Source organism: Lipophrys pholis, assembly GCF_963383615.2.
Source record: "Lipophrys pholis genome assembly, contig: SCAFFOLD_34, whole genome shotgun sequence".
Taxonomy (NCBI): Eukaryota; Metazoa; Chordata; class Actinopteri; order Blenniiformes; family Blenniidae; genus Lipophrys; species Lipophrys pholis.
In genome coordinates, this window is record NW_028292022.1 from 599,457 (window position 1) to 613,380 (window position 13,924).

The 13,924-nt window shown below is 53.3% G+C and overlaps 1 protein-coding gene across 5 annotated transcripts in view; it reads left to right on the plus strand.

Annotated features, from left to right (window-relative positions):
- The window catches only part of map4k2 (mitogen-activated protein kinase kinase kinase kinase 2), a 49,280-nt gene that overhangs the window by 27,697 nt on the left and 7,659 nt on the right, over positions 1–13,924 (plus strand). For 2 of the 5 annotated variants that reach the window (XM_080493981.1, XM_080493982.1), the window contains exons 14-26: positions 2,700–2,758; positions 2,841–2,893; positions 3,615–3,653; positions 4,721–4,754; positions 5,941–6,106; positions 7,240–7,397; positions 7,533–7,574; positions 7,707–7,791; positions 7,903–7,982; positions 9,051–9,111; positions 9,523–9,646; positions 10,246–10,307; positions 10,384–10,487. In XM_080493981.1, the coding sequence (XP_080350107.1) occupies positions 2,700–2,758; positions 2,841–2,893; positions 3,615–3,653; positions 4,721–4,754; positions 5,941–6,106; positions 7,240–7,397; positions 7,533–7,574; positions 7,707–7,791; positions 7,903–7,982; positions 9,051–9,111; positions 9,523–9,646; positions 10,246–10,307; positions 10,384–10,487 (1,067 nt within the window). The remainder of the gene's footprint in view (positions 1–2,699; positions 2,759–2,840; positions 2,894–3,614; positions 3,654–4,720; positions 4,755–5,940; positions 6,107–7,239; positions 7,398–7,532; positions 7,575–7,706; positions 7,792–7,902; positions 7,983–9,050; positions 9,112–9,522; positions 9,647–10,245; positions 10,308–10,383; positions 10,488–13,924) is intronic. The other 3 variants (XM_080493983.1, XM_080493985.1, XM_080493984.1) reach the window with 3 other exon arrangements.

Here is a 13,924-nt window from a genome sequence, read left to right on the forward strand (position 1 = left end):
TGATGCTCTGGCCCCGCTACTCCACCTTTAACCCCACGACCCTCTCCATGATGCTCTGGCCCCGCTACTCCACCTTTAACCCCACGACCCTCTCCATGATGCTCTGGCCCCGCTACTCCACCTTTAACCCCACGACCCTCTCCATGATGCTCTGGCCCCGCTACTCCACCTTTAACCCCACGACCCTCTCCATGATGCTCTGGCCCCGCTACTCCACCTTTAACCCCACGACCCTCTCTGTAGGGGCCTTTCCTCCAGAAGGAACCAGGTTCTAGTTCTGGTCCAGGACCAGATTCAGCACCAGTTCTTTGTCTTTCCACCACCAAAGCTCCGGCCAACCAGGAGCTGAACCCGGAGGGGGGCCAGAGCGGGAGCCAGAGCGGGAGCCAGAGGGGAGCCAGAGAGGAGCCAGAGCGGGGGCCAGAGGGGAGCCAGAGCGGGGTTATCCAGGAGTTATCGCTGGAGGGACCTCCTCCACCTACGAGGCAGAAGAGATTCTGAACGGCTTTCTGAAATCTACAGCAACACGGAGCCCCGGAGGGGTTCTAGAGAAAAATATTAATAACACGTGGGAACGATATAATAAGTTGTTCCCTCAAGTTAATGATACGAGGGAAGGAGATCAGTTCAAGGTGATGGTGGAGCCGTGGTTCTAAGGCCCCTTTTACACCACAACGAATACGAGTGTACCAGCAAAACCTTCCTCACTTTGGAGGTTCTGTTTCCACGACACCAGTGTTCTGATCCACTGAGTCCATGAAGTTTTTATCTGGACTCCCAAAGTAGAAAGATTCTTTAAGGTTCTCTGTTCCTCCTGCAGAGCCTGATGGAGGCGGAGCCTGATGGAGGCGGAGCCTGTTACTGAGCCTCTCTCCTCCTCCTGCTCATCCACCTGTAAACCAACATGGCCGACCCGTAGTGGTACGACCCGTAGTGGTACGACTCCCATAGTGGTACGGCCCGCAGTGGTACGGCCCGCAGTGGTACGGCCCGTAGTGGTACGACCCGTAGTGGTACGGCCCGCAGTGGTACGACCCGCAGTGGTACGGCCCGCAGTGGTACGGCCCGCAGTGGTACGGCCCGCAGTGGTACGACCCGCAGTGGTACGGCCCGCAGTGGTACGGCCCGCAGTGGTACGGCCCGTAGTGGTACGACCCGCAGTGGTACGGCCCGCAGTGGTACGGCCCGCAGTGGTACGACCCCCATACTGGTATGGCCCGTAGTGGTACGACCCGTAGTGGTACGGCCCGCAGTGGTACGGCCCGCAGTGGTACGGCCCGTAGTGGTACGACCCGCAGTGGTACGGCCCGTAGTGGTACGGCCCGTAGTGGTACGGCCCGCAGTGGTACGGCCCGCAGTGGTACGGCCCGTAGTGGTACGGCCCGCAGTGGTACGGCCCGTAGTGGTACGGCCCGCAGTGTATCCATTTTCTTCACCGTTATAGTGTTTTGTTCTCTGCACATGTCTGTGTAGTTTCATTACAAAATCAAGCAGCAGCGCCCTCCAGTGGCCCGGCAGACTAACTACACCGTTGTCTCTGTGTCTCTGTGTCTCTGTGTCCACTGCTGCAGTGGAAACTCTCCTTCTTTTAATGGATTAGTTGTTGTCTTCATGGCTTCATGTGAAAGAGAACTTTAATCAGAGTGGTTACCTAGGTTACCATGGAAACGGCTGTAGAGCAGTTCTATCATTCTACACCTCCATTCCTCCATGTTGAAGCTTTTGATTCAGACACGTCCAGAAATAAAGTGAAAGGAGCAGAAAGTCACTATGGAATGTTGGAACGGTGGAAAATAAGAGCCAAGATCATTCAGGTTATCATCATCATCATCATCATCATCATCATCATCATCATCATCATCATCATCATCATCATCATCATCATCATCATCATCATCATCATCATCATCATCATCATCATCATCATCTCTATGTCCACTCTGGAGCTCTGGACTAAAGCAGGACGGACGTGAACAAACACCAATAGAGACAAGAAGAGACGTAATGTCTTCTGGCTCTTTGGTGCATCCGAGGTTCTGGTCAGACTAGATGGAGCGACCCGGACCGAACCACTGGGACAGTCCGTCTCCTGGTTCTGTCAGTCTACATTGGTGAGATCAGTGACGGACCACGTTCTGGAGGGACGCCATGACGTGGTTCTACTGGCTCCGCTAACGTGGAAAAAGAACCGGTTCTTTGGTGGTGCTCATTAAGAACTGGCTCTAGAACTAGAACCTGGTTCTGTAGGGTGGATAAGCCCTCTGTGATGTCATGGCCCCGCCTTTCAACCTTTCACTGGGTATGTGGAGAACTAAACCAAACTGGTTCCACTGGAAGGAAAGGACACCAGAACCTTCCAGAGCTTAACAGAGAAGGAATTTATAGGACCAAGACGTTTACGAATTAGTGCTACTAGTATTCTTAAAGGTAATTAGTACACAAATCTGTGACCAAAAACTTTTGACATCAAAACTCTTGTAGTTTCTTTAATAATCAGGACGTCTCAGGCGTGTCTCTTTATACTCTTTATATTTTCACTTTGTTCTTGGTCTGAAATACTTTTGATAGTATTTATATTAGAGCTGCCACACCCCACTATTGTTATTACAGTGACTGTCAAAATAAAAGTACCAAGTTAGATTGTTATTACGGTGACTGTCAAAATAAAAGTACCTTGCTGACCTGTGCTGTGGTTCCAGTCAACCAGGTGAAGTTCGGGCCTCCGCGGAGGAAGGTGACGGAGCCGTACCCGGACCTGGTAATGACGCTCAGCCTCCAGAGCGCCGCGGAGCGGCGTGAGCGGTCGTCAGTAACGGTTCTGTTGTTCTGCTTCCTTCCAGCAGGGTTCTATTGACGACGACTGGAGCCTCTCTGGAGACGAAGCCGACTCTCTGTGAGAACTCTGCTTCTTCATTCAAACCTTTTCTACTGAAACGTCTCGTGTTGGACAACAGCAGAGCGGCTGTCAGGCCAGAGCGGCTGCTAGGCCAGAGCGGCTGTTAGAGCAGAGCGGCTGTTAGGCCAGAACGGCTGTTAGAGCAGAGCGGCTGTTAGAACAGAGCGGCTGTTAGAGCAGAGCGGCTGTTAGAGCAGAGCGGCTGCTAGGCCAGAGCGGCTGTTAGAGCAGAGCGGCTGTTAGGCCAGAGCGGCTGTTAGAGCAGAGCGGCTGTTAGAACAGAGCGGCTGTTAGAGCAGAGCGGCTGTCAGGCCAGAGCGGCTGCTAGGCCAGAGCGGCTGTTAGAGCAGAGCGGCTGTTAGAACAGAGCGGCTGTTAGAGCAGAGCGGCTGCTAGGCCAGAGCGGCTGTTAGAGCAGAGCGGCTGTTAGAGCAGAGCGGCTGTTAGAACAGAGCGGCTGTTAGACCTCCATCCCGTCATTTCTGGACTCTTGAGTCTTTTTGTTGTTTGACTGTTCATGAGGTTTTAATCCAGATTATATATGGGGACATCCCCTGTGTGACCACTAGATGTCTCTGTAGGACAGCAGAAAGCTGCTGCAGCACCACCGTCCACCTCCGTTACGACTGTGTTTGATTGACAGTCAGCAGAATGTGAAGTGATGGTGAGAGCGCCACCCTCAGGCCTCAGAAGGTAAATCCAGGTCTTCCTGTTGCAGGAGCCTGCTGGAGTGTGTGGAGCAAGCTCTGCAGCTGAGGTAGGCCCCGCCCCCTCCCCGCTAACACCCCGCCCCCCACGTTGACCGCTTGCCTCGGCCCCCTGTGTGTGTTTGTGGGGGTGTGGTTCACCCACACACACACACACACACCCACACCCCCCCACACACACACACACACACACACACACACACACACACACACACACACACACACACACACACACACAGGTCCGTGGCTCAGTTGTCTGCTTCTGTGGTGTTTCTGAGCTTTGTTCATGTCAGCTGGCCCTCAGCACCCCCCCATGTCTCCCCACATCTCCACATCCTTCAGCATCCCCCTACATGCCCCCAAATCCCCCTACATGCCCCCAAATCCCACTACATGCCCCAACATACCCCCACATCCCCTAATGGCCCCAACATCCCCCCATGTATCCCAGCATACCCCTACATGGCCCAGCCCCCCCCATTTTACCTTCACCTCCCTTAGTGGCCTCAACATCTCTCAGCACCCCCTCAGCATCCCCCTACACGCCACGGTGGGGGGTCGGAGGTGGGAGGTGGGAGGTGGGGGGTCGGAGGTGGGAGGTGGGAGGTCGGAGGTCGGAGGTGGGAGGTGGGGGGTCGGAGGTGGGAGGTGGGAGGTCGGAGGTCGGAGGTGGGAGGTGGGAGGTGGGAGGTGGGAGGTCGGAGGTGGGAGGTGGGAGGTGGGAGGTGGGGGGTGGGGGGTCGGAGGTGGGAGGTGGGAGGTGGGAGGTGGGGGGTGGGGGGTGGGAGGTGGGGGGTCGGAGGTCGGAGGTGGGAGGTCGGAGGTCGGAGGTGGGAGGTGGGAGGTGGGAGGTCGGAGGTGGGGGGTCGGAGGTCGGAGGTGGGAGGTCGGAGGTGGGAGGTCGGAGGTGGGAGGTGGGCGGTGGGAGGTGGGAGGTGGGAGGTGGGAGGTGGGAGGTGGGGGGTGGGGGGTGGGAGGTCGGAGGTGGGCGGTGGGAGGTGGGAGGTCGGAGGTGGGAGGTGGGAGGTGGGAGGTGGGAGGTCGGAGGTGGGAGGTGGGGGGTGACGGTGCAGTTGGAGAGACTAACCAGGACTCTGCTGCTCCTCTTGTCTTTCAGGAGTTTGACCATTAAGAGGGCGCCCTCTGCTGATGTAAGTGTGAACTACACCTTGTGGATTTGCTTCACTGTCCCTCAGGACAGCATTATTCCCTGCAGTCTGTCCTCATCCTGGAGTCTACGGTGTCAGGGACTGTCCTCCGTTCATCGTCCCGAAAGGACCTTCTGAGTCCCCCACCAGTTAGCAGGGTGGGGGTGTTAGCAGGGTGGGGTGTTAGCAGGATGGGGGCGTTAGCAGGATGGGGGTGTTAGTAGGATGGGGTGTTAGCAGGATGGGGGTGTTAGCAGGATGGGGGTGTTAGCAGGGTGGGGGTGTTAGCAGGGTGGGGGTGTTAGCAGGGTGGGGGTGTTAGCAGGATGGGGCGTTAGCAAGATGGGGGTGTTAGCAGGATGGGGGTGTTAGCAGGGTGGGGGTGTTAGCAGGGTGGGGGTGTTAGCAGGATGGGGCGTTAGCAAGATGGGGGTGTTAGCAGGATGGGGGTGTTAGCAGGATGGGGCGTTAGCAAGATGGGGGTGTTAGCAGGATGGGGGTGTTAGCAGGGTGGGGGTGTTAGCAGGGTGGGGGTGTTAGCAGGATGGGGCGTTAGCAAGATGGGGGTGTTAGCAGGATGGGGGTGTTAGCAGGGTGGGGGTGTTAGCAGGATGGGGGGGTAACAGGATTGGGGTGTTAGCAGGATGGGGGTGTTAGCAGGATGGGGTGTTAGCAGGATGGGGGGGTAACAGGATTGGGGCGCCACCTTAAAGGTACAGACCATCGTAAACTGAAGGACAGTCTCTCACATCTGGAGGTGCAGCTGTCAGACTGCAGTCTGTTCCAGTGGATGGAGTCAGTGCCTCGCATGGCCCCAACATCCATTGGTGTGAATGTGTGAATGTGTGAATGTGTGAATGTGTGTGAATGTGTGAATGTGTGAATGTGTGAATGTGTGAATGTGAATGTGTGAATGTGTGAATGTGAATGTGTGAATGTGAATGTGTGTATGTGTAAATGTGTAAATGTGAATGTGTGTGAATGTGTGAATGTGAATGTGTGTATGTGTAAATGTGTAAATGTGAATGTGTGTGAATGTGTGAATGTGAATGTGTGAATGTGAATGTGAATGTGTGAATGTGAATGTGTGAATGTGTGAATGTGAATGTGAATGTGTGAATGTGAATGTGTGAATGTGAATGTGACTCTCTCTCTATATCCACTGACGATGTGTTGCTGCTGGTTCCAGGGCAGCAGGAGGACGGGCCTGTTCAGTCCCACCACAGCGTCTCTTCCAGCCTTCAGCTGTCTCAGCCCGAACCCCGAGGAGGCGGAGCCTGCTCTGCGACCCAGCTGCACCCTGGGCCCGGACGCCGCCGGTGCCACCGGCGCCGCCGAGTCCTCCTCCAGCACAGGTACCGGTTCAGAGCCTCAGTCTGACCAGCGTGTTCCAGGTACCGTCGTTACTGCTGTTCCAGCTCTGCATCAACCTCCTGGACGTTTAGACGTGTTTTGACAAGGGTGAAGCTGCAGAGCCCGTCCAGGTCCAGGTCCAGGTCCAGGTCCAGGTCCAGGGCTGGGGCCGTGGCCGGGGCCAAGCCAAGGGCCAGGGCCAGGGCCAGGGCCAGGGTTTGGGATTGGGATTGGGCCAGATGCGGGGCCAAGCCAAGCCAAGCCAAGCCAAGGGCCAGGTCTAGGGCTTGGGCCAGGGCCAGAGCCAGAGCCAGAGCCAGAGCCAGAGCCAGAGCCAGAGCCAGAGCCAGAGCCAGAGCCAGAGCCAGAGCCAGGGCCAGGGCCAGGGCCAGATGCAGGGCCGGGACCAGATGCAGGGCCGGGGCTTGGGATTGGGATTGGCTAGGGCTAGGGCTAGGGCCAGGGCCAGGGCCAGGGCCAGGGCCAGGGCCAGGGCCAAGCCAAGCCAAGGGCCAGGTCTAGGGCTGGGGCTAGGGTTAGGGCTAGGGCTTGGGATTTGGCCAGGTCCAGGTCCAGGTCCAGGGCCAGGTCCAGTGCCAGGGCCAGATGCAGGGCCGGGACCAGATGCAGGGCCAGGGCTTGGGATTGGGATTGGCTAGGGCCAGGGCCAGGGCCAGGGCCAAGCCAAGCCAAGCCAAGCCAAGCCAAGCCAAGCCAAGCCAAGGGCCAGGTCTAGGGCTGGGGCTAGGGTTAGGGCTAGGGCTTGGGCTTGGGATTTGGCCAGGTCCAGGTCCAGGTCCAGGTCCAGGTCCAGTGCCAGGGCCAGGGCCAGTACTAGGGCCAGGGCTTTGGATTTGGCTCCCTAGGGCCGTGTGTTCTCACCGATCCACCTCGCCAGGGCCTCCAGCATGCGGCGGCCCAAAGGCCAAAAGCAACACACGTCTTCAATAAACTGGCTGCAGTCCCCAACCTGTCCACTAGGTGGTCAGAACACAACCACCGTGTCGGTGAGACACCTCGAGGTTTCTGTCTAAACCGTTTACAGACTCGTGCTTCTTGGCAGTGGAACAGGAAGCACGCTGCCGAGTGCTGAGGTGGCGACATCTTCTGATGCTGCTTGTGTTTGTTGTGGCAGCGTTGGCGCGGTGCTCAGCCACGCGGGACATCAGGCGGCGCTGCAGCGGCTCCGGTCTGCCTGCAGGGGCCGCTCTCACGGAGGAGAGGCGCTCACTGAAGAAAGAGGCGCCGCTGTCGCCCGAGTGGAGCACGCTGAGGAGAAAGACGGAGGACTCTGTGAGTTCCCGTCAGACCACCGTCGTTCTCTCGTGTGATTTAACCCAGTAACTTCCCGCCGAGCCGTTTGGCGACGACTCAGCGATAATTCCTCTCCCACTGTGTTCTGTTGTGTGTAACCCGTGGACCCTCTAGAGGACTGAGTGTCATGGACTTCCTCCAACCCCCCAAGTCCATGTAAGTGTGATGCTAACCACATGCCACCGTCAGCTGATCCGCCGCCTAGCTTCATGACTAACAGCCGCCGGACTCACCGCATGGCGCCGCGCCCCGCTAGCCGCGGTCTCTAACCGTCTCCTGCTCCTCCAGATGGGCGCCTGCTTCTCCAAAGTCTTCAACGGTTGTCCTTTGAAGATCCACTGCGCCGTCAGCTGGATTTCACCCCAAACACGAGGTAACGATGCTCCGCCTCCTGGTCGTGTTCGCGCCGTGGCGTCACCACGAGCTGCTGACTCAGCAGAACCACCAGGTCGGAGGCGAAGGTCCTGACGTGTCTCACCTGCAGATCAGCACCTGATTCTGGGGGCGGAGGAGGGAATCTACACCCTGAACCTGAACGAGCTCCACGAGGACACACTAGAGAAGGTAGAGCCTCGGGTCAAACTGTTAGCCGCTAAAGTTAGCATAGCTTCTTCCTGATTGCAGCTGAACGACGGAGCAGAATCGTCTTCAGTCTTTTTATTCAGGGAAACAAAGAGACCTGAACCTGCAGGACCCTGGCCCTCCAGGACCAGAAGTGAAGACCCCTGGTCCTGGAGGGCCGGGGTCCTGCAGGGTTTCTAAGTGTCCTCACATCAAGACAGCTGACAGCAGTGAGACGCTCATTGTCCAGCTTTCTGCAGAACCTCATCATGAGAACTCAGGTGTGTTTGAGCAGGGAGACATGGAAGACAAGCAGGACTGCAGTCCTCCAGGACCACCCCCCCTCTGGACCCTCTGGACCCTCTAGACCCTCTGGACCCGGGTTTCTCAAAGTGTTAATAGCCGAGAACCAAGTTAGCAACCTAACATTGGACTGAGGTCCACCGAAGGAAGAACCAGAACCAGAACCAGAACCAGAACCAGAAATCATTTAATGAGCAGATTCCATCTCCACCGTTTATATTTATATATATTTACTGGTTTGAGTTCAGAAATCTGCAATAATAAACATTTTAATTCATAAAGGATTCTAAACCTGATCATACCCCCCCTACAGTCAGATGAGGGGTATGACAGTCCAGAGAGCGGTCCATCTCACACACACACACACACACACACACACACACACACACACACACACACACACACACACACACACACACACACACACACACACACACACACACACACGGGTGTAAACCACTCCTGTCATTACCACTTATGGCCAATAGATGTCACCAAAGACCAGGAAAGCAAAGCTCAGTTGGACTAAAGGAGTTCATGGCGCCGGCCGGCCGCTCTGTGGGAAGCTCTACTCTTCACCTTCCACCTCCTCTATATCATTAATAATAAAGAGTGTAAAAACAACATTTCTCTCCATATCAGGATGAAACTCCCTGAAAGCACGAGTCCCCCAGAGGGACGCTGTCGTGAGAAATGTCTCTGTCCACGTGTCAAAGTGAAGCAGATTGAAATGTCCAGCAGAACCACCAGATGTTTTCTCTTCCACAGCTGCTTCCTCAGAGGTGTGTGTGGCTGTACGTGATGAGCAACGTGCTCATGTCTGTGTCAGGTAACCAACACTCCATTGTCACAAACACTCCATTGTCACAAACACTCCAGTGTCACAAACACTCCATTGTCACAAACACTCCATTGTCACAAACACTCCAGTGTCACAAACACTCCATTGTCACAAACACTCCATTGTCACCGGACCGAAACAGTCCATTGTCACCGGACCGAAACAGTCCAGTGTCACCGGACCGAAACAGTCCATTGTCACCGGACCGAAACTGTCCATTGTCACCGGACCGAAACAGTCCATTGTCACCGGACCGAAACAGTCCAGTGTCACCGGACCGAAACAGTCCAGTGTCACCGGACCGAAACAGTCCAGTGTCACCGGAACGAAACAGTCCAGTGTCACCGGACCGAAACAGTCCAGTGTCACCAGCAAACTAAACAAAATGTCCGCCCACAGGAAAGTCCTCGCAGCTCTACTCCCACAGTCTCGTCGCTCTGTTCGAGCAGAAAGGACATCTGCAGAAGAAACAGGGCAGCTTGTCGCTCAGCACCCACCGCTTCACCGACAGGATCAGCCACAGGTAGGACCAGGAACCACAGGGAACCAACAGGAACCACAAGGAACCACAGGAAACCACAGGGAACCAACAGGAACCACAGGGAACCAGACAGGGAACCTGCAGAACCAGAAATTTCCTGAACCTTTTAAAGGTGCTACCTCAGGAGGTTTGGGACTTCTAATGGGTTCTAATACGTTTACCCTGCATGTACATTAAAGGTTCAAAGTTCCTCTGATGGTTCCTGGTTCTTGTTGAACGTTCCTCTGATTGCTCCTGGTACTAGTTGAAAGTTCCTCTGATGGTTCCTGATTCCTGGTGACATTTTTTGTGATGGTTCCTGATTCTTGCTGAAAGTTCCTCTGATGGTTCCTGGTACTAGTTGAAAGTTCCTCTGATGGTTCCTGGTACTAGTTGAAAGTTCCTCTGTTGGTTCCTGGTTCTTGTTGAAAGTTCCTCTGTTGGTTCCTTGTACCTGGTAAAATTTCTTGTGATGGTTCCTGATTCTTACTGAAAGTTCCTCTGATGGTTCCTGATTCTTGCTGAAAGTTCCTCTGACAGTTCCTGGTTCTTGGTAGAAAGGTGTTTTTGCTGACCTCTTCTCTCTCTGAACTGTGACTCAGCAGAAAGTTTGCTGTTTCGGTGAAGATCCCCGACACTAAAGGCTGCAGGAGGTGTAGCGTCGGTAAGTGAACCACACTGGAACAGGAACCGTTGTGCTGGTGCTCTCTAGTAAAGACCCCGCCCCGATGTCTCTACAGCCAGGAACCCCTACACTGACAGTACCTTCCTGTGTGGCGCCGTACCGTCGGGCCTGGTCCTGCTGCTGTGGTATGAACCTCTGCAGAAGTTCATGCATCTGAAGGTCTGTACCAGGAATCTCTCACTGTCGTTCCTCGAGGTTAAACATTCGGTTTGTTGAGGAGCGAAGCTCTGGATGTTTGTTGAGGAGCGAAGCTCTGGATGTTTGTTGAGGAGCGAAGCTCTGGATGCGAAGCTCTGGATGTTTGTTGAGGAGCGAAGCTCTGGATGTTTGTTGAGGAGCGAAGCTCTGGATGTTTGTTGAGGAGCGAAGCTCTAGATGTTCAGAAAGACAGTTTGTCGAGGAGCGAAGCTCTGGATGTTCAGAAAGACAGTTTGTCGAGGAGCGAAGCTCTGGATGTTCAGAAAGACAGTTTGTCGAGGAGCGAAGCTCTGGATGTTCAGAAACACAGTTTGTTGAGTAACGAAGCTCTGGATGTTCAGAAACACAGTTTGTTCAGGAGCAAAGCTCTGGATGTTCAGAAACACAGTTTGTTGAGGAGCGAAGCTCTGGATGTTCAGAAACACAGTTTGTTCAGGAGCGAAGCTCTGGATGTTCAGAAACACAGTTTGTTGAGGAGCGAAGCTCTGGATGTTCAGAAACACAGTTTGTTCAGGAGCGAAGCTCTGGATGTTCAGAAACACAGTTTGTTCAGGAGCGAAGCTCTGGATGTTCAGAAACACAGTTTGTCGAGGAGCGAAGCTCTGGATGTTTGTTGAGGAGCGAAGCTCTGGATGTTTGTTGAGGAGCGAAGCTCTAGATGTTCAGAAACACAGTTTGTCGAGGAGCGAAGCTCTGGATGTTTGTTGAGGAGCGAAGCTCTGGATGTTTGTTGAGGAGCGAAGCTCTGGATGTTCAGAAACACAGTTTGTTCAGGAACGAAGCTCTGGATGTTCAGAAACACAGTTTGTTGAGTAACGAAGCTCTGGATGTTCAGAAACACAGTTTGTTCAGGAGCAAAGCTCTGGATGTTCAGAAACACAGTTTGTTGAGGAGCGAAGCTCTGGATGTTCAGAAACACAGTTTGTTCAGGAGCGAAGCTCTGGATGTTCAGAAACACAGTTTGTTGAGGAGCGAAGCTCTGGATGTTCAGAAAGACAGTTTGTCGAGGAGCGAAGCTCTGGATGTTCAGAAACACAGTTTGTTCAGGAGCGAAGCTCTGGATGTTCAGAAACACAGTTTGTTCAGGAGCGAAGCTCTGGATGTTCAGAAACACAGTTTGTCGAGGAGCGAAGCTCTGGATGTTTGTTGAGGAGCGAAGCTCTGGATGTTTGTTGAGGAGCGAAGCTCTGGATGTTCAGAAACACAGTTTGTCGAGGAGCGAAGCTCTGGATGTTTGTTGAGGAGCGAAGCTCTGGATGTTTGTTGAGGAGCGAAGCTCTGGATGTTCAGAAACACAGTTTGTTGAGGAGCGAAGCTCTAGATGTTCAGAAAGACAGTTTGTCGAGGAGCGAAGCTCTGGATGTTCAGAAACACAGTTTGTCGAGGAGCGAAGCTCTGGATGTTTGTTGAGGAGCGAAGCTCTGGATGTTCAGAAACACAGTTTGTCGAGGAGCGAAGCTCTGGATGTTTGTTGAGGAGCGAAGCTCTGGATGTTCAGAAACACAGTTTGTTGAGGAGCGAAGCTCTAGATGTTCAGAAAGACAGTTTGTCGAGGAGCGAAGCTCTGGATGTTCAGAAACACAGTTTGTTGAGGAGCGAAGCTCTGGATGTTCAGAAAGACAGTTTGTCGAGGAGCGAAGCTCTGGATGTTTGTTGAGGAGCGAAGCTCTGGATGTTCAGAAACACAGTTTGTTGAGGAGCGAAGCTCTAGATGTTCAGAAAGACAGTTTGTCGAGGAGCGAAGCTCTGGATGTTCAGAAAGACAGTTTGTCGAGGAGCGAAGCTCTGGATGTTCAGAAACACAGTTTGTCGAGGAGCGAAGCTCTGGATGTTCAGAAACACAGTTTGTTGAGGAGCGAAGCTCTGGATGTTCAGAAACACCGTTTGTTGAGGAGCGAAGCTCTGGATGTTCAGAAACACAGTTTGTCGAGGAGCGAAGCTCTGGATGTTCAGAAACACAATTTGTTCAGGAACGAAGCTCTGGATGTTCAGAAACACAGTTTGTTGAGTAACGAAGCTCTGGATGTTCAGAAACACAGTTTGTTCAGGAGCAAAGCTCTGGATGTTCAGAAACACAGTTTGTTCAGGAGCGAAGCTCTGGATGTTCAGAAACACAGTTTGTTGAGGAGCGAAGCTCTGGATGTTCAGAAAGACAGTTTGTCGAGGAGCGAAGCTCTGGATGTTCAGAAACACAGTTTGTCGAGGAGCGAAGCTCTGGATGTTCAGAAAGACAGTTTGTCGAGGAGCGAAGCTCTGGATGTTCAGAAACACAGTTTGTTCAGGAGCGAAGCTCTGGATGTTCAGAAACACAGTTTGTTCAGGAGCGAAGCTCTGGATGTTCAGAAACACAGTTTGTTCAGGAGCGAAGCTCTGGATGTTCAGAAACACAGTTTGTTCAGGAGCGAAGCTCTGGATGTTCAGAAACACCGTTTGTTGAGGAGCGAAGCTCTGGATGTTCAGAAACACAGTTTGTTCAGGAGCGAAGCTCTGGATGTTCAGAAACACCGTTTGTTGAGGAGCGAAGCTCTGGATGTTCAGAAACACAGTTTGTTTATGAGCGAAGCTCTGGATGTTCAGAAACACAGTTTGTTGAGGAGCGAAGCTCTAGATGTTCAGAAACACCGTTTGTTGAGGAGCGAAGCTCTGGATGTTCAGAAACACAGTTTGTTGAGGAGCGAAGCTCTGGATGTTCAGAAACACAGTTTGTTCAGGAGCGAAGCTCTGGATGTTCAGAAACACAGTTTGTTCAGGAGCGAAGCTCTGGATGTTCAGAAACACCGTTTGTTGAGGAGCGAAGCTCTGGATGTTCAGAAAGACAGTTTGTCGAGGAGCGAAGCTCTGGATGTTCAGAAACACAGTTTGTTCAGGAGCGAAGCTCTAGATGTTCAGAAACACAGTTTGTTTATGAGCGAAGCTCTGGATGTTCAGAAACACAGTTTGTTGAGGAGCGAAGCTCTGGATGTTCAGAAACACAGTTTGTTCAGGAGCGAAGCTCTAGATGTTCAGAAACACAGTTTGTTGAGGAGCGAAGCTCTGGATGTTCAGAAACACAGTTTGTTCAGGAGCAAAGCTCTGGATGTTCAGAAACACAGTTTGTTGAGGAGCGAAGCTCTGGATGTTCAGAAACACAGTTTGTTTATGAGCGAAGCTCTGGATGTTCAGAAACACAGTTTGTTTATGAGCGAAGCTCTGGATGTTCAGAAACACAGTTTGTTGAGGAGCGAAGCTCTGGATGTTTGTTGAGGAGCGAAGCTCTGGATGTTCAGAAAGACAGTTTGTTGAGGAGCGAAGCTCTGGATGTTCAGAAACACAGTTTGTTGAGGAGCGAAGCTCTGGATGTTTGTTGAGGAGCGAAGCTCTGGATGTTCAGAAAGACAGTTTGTTGAGGAGAGAAGCTC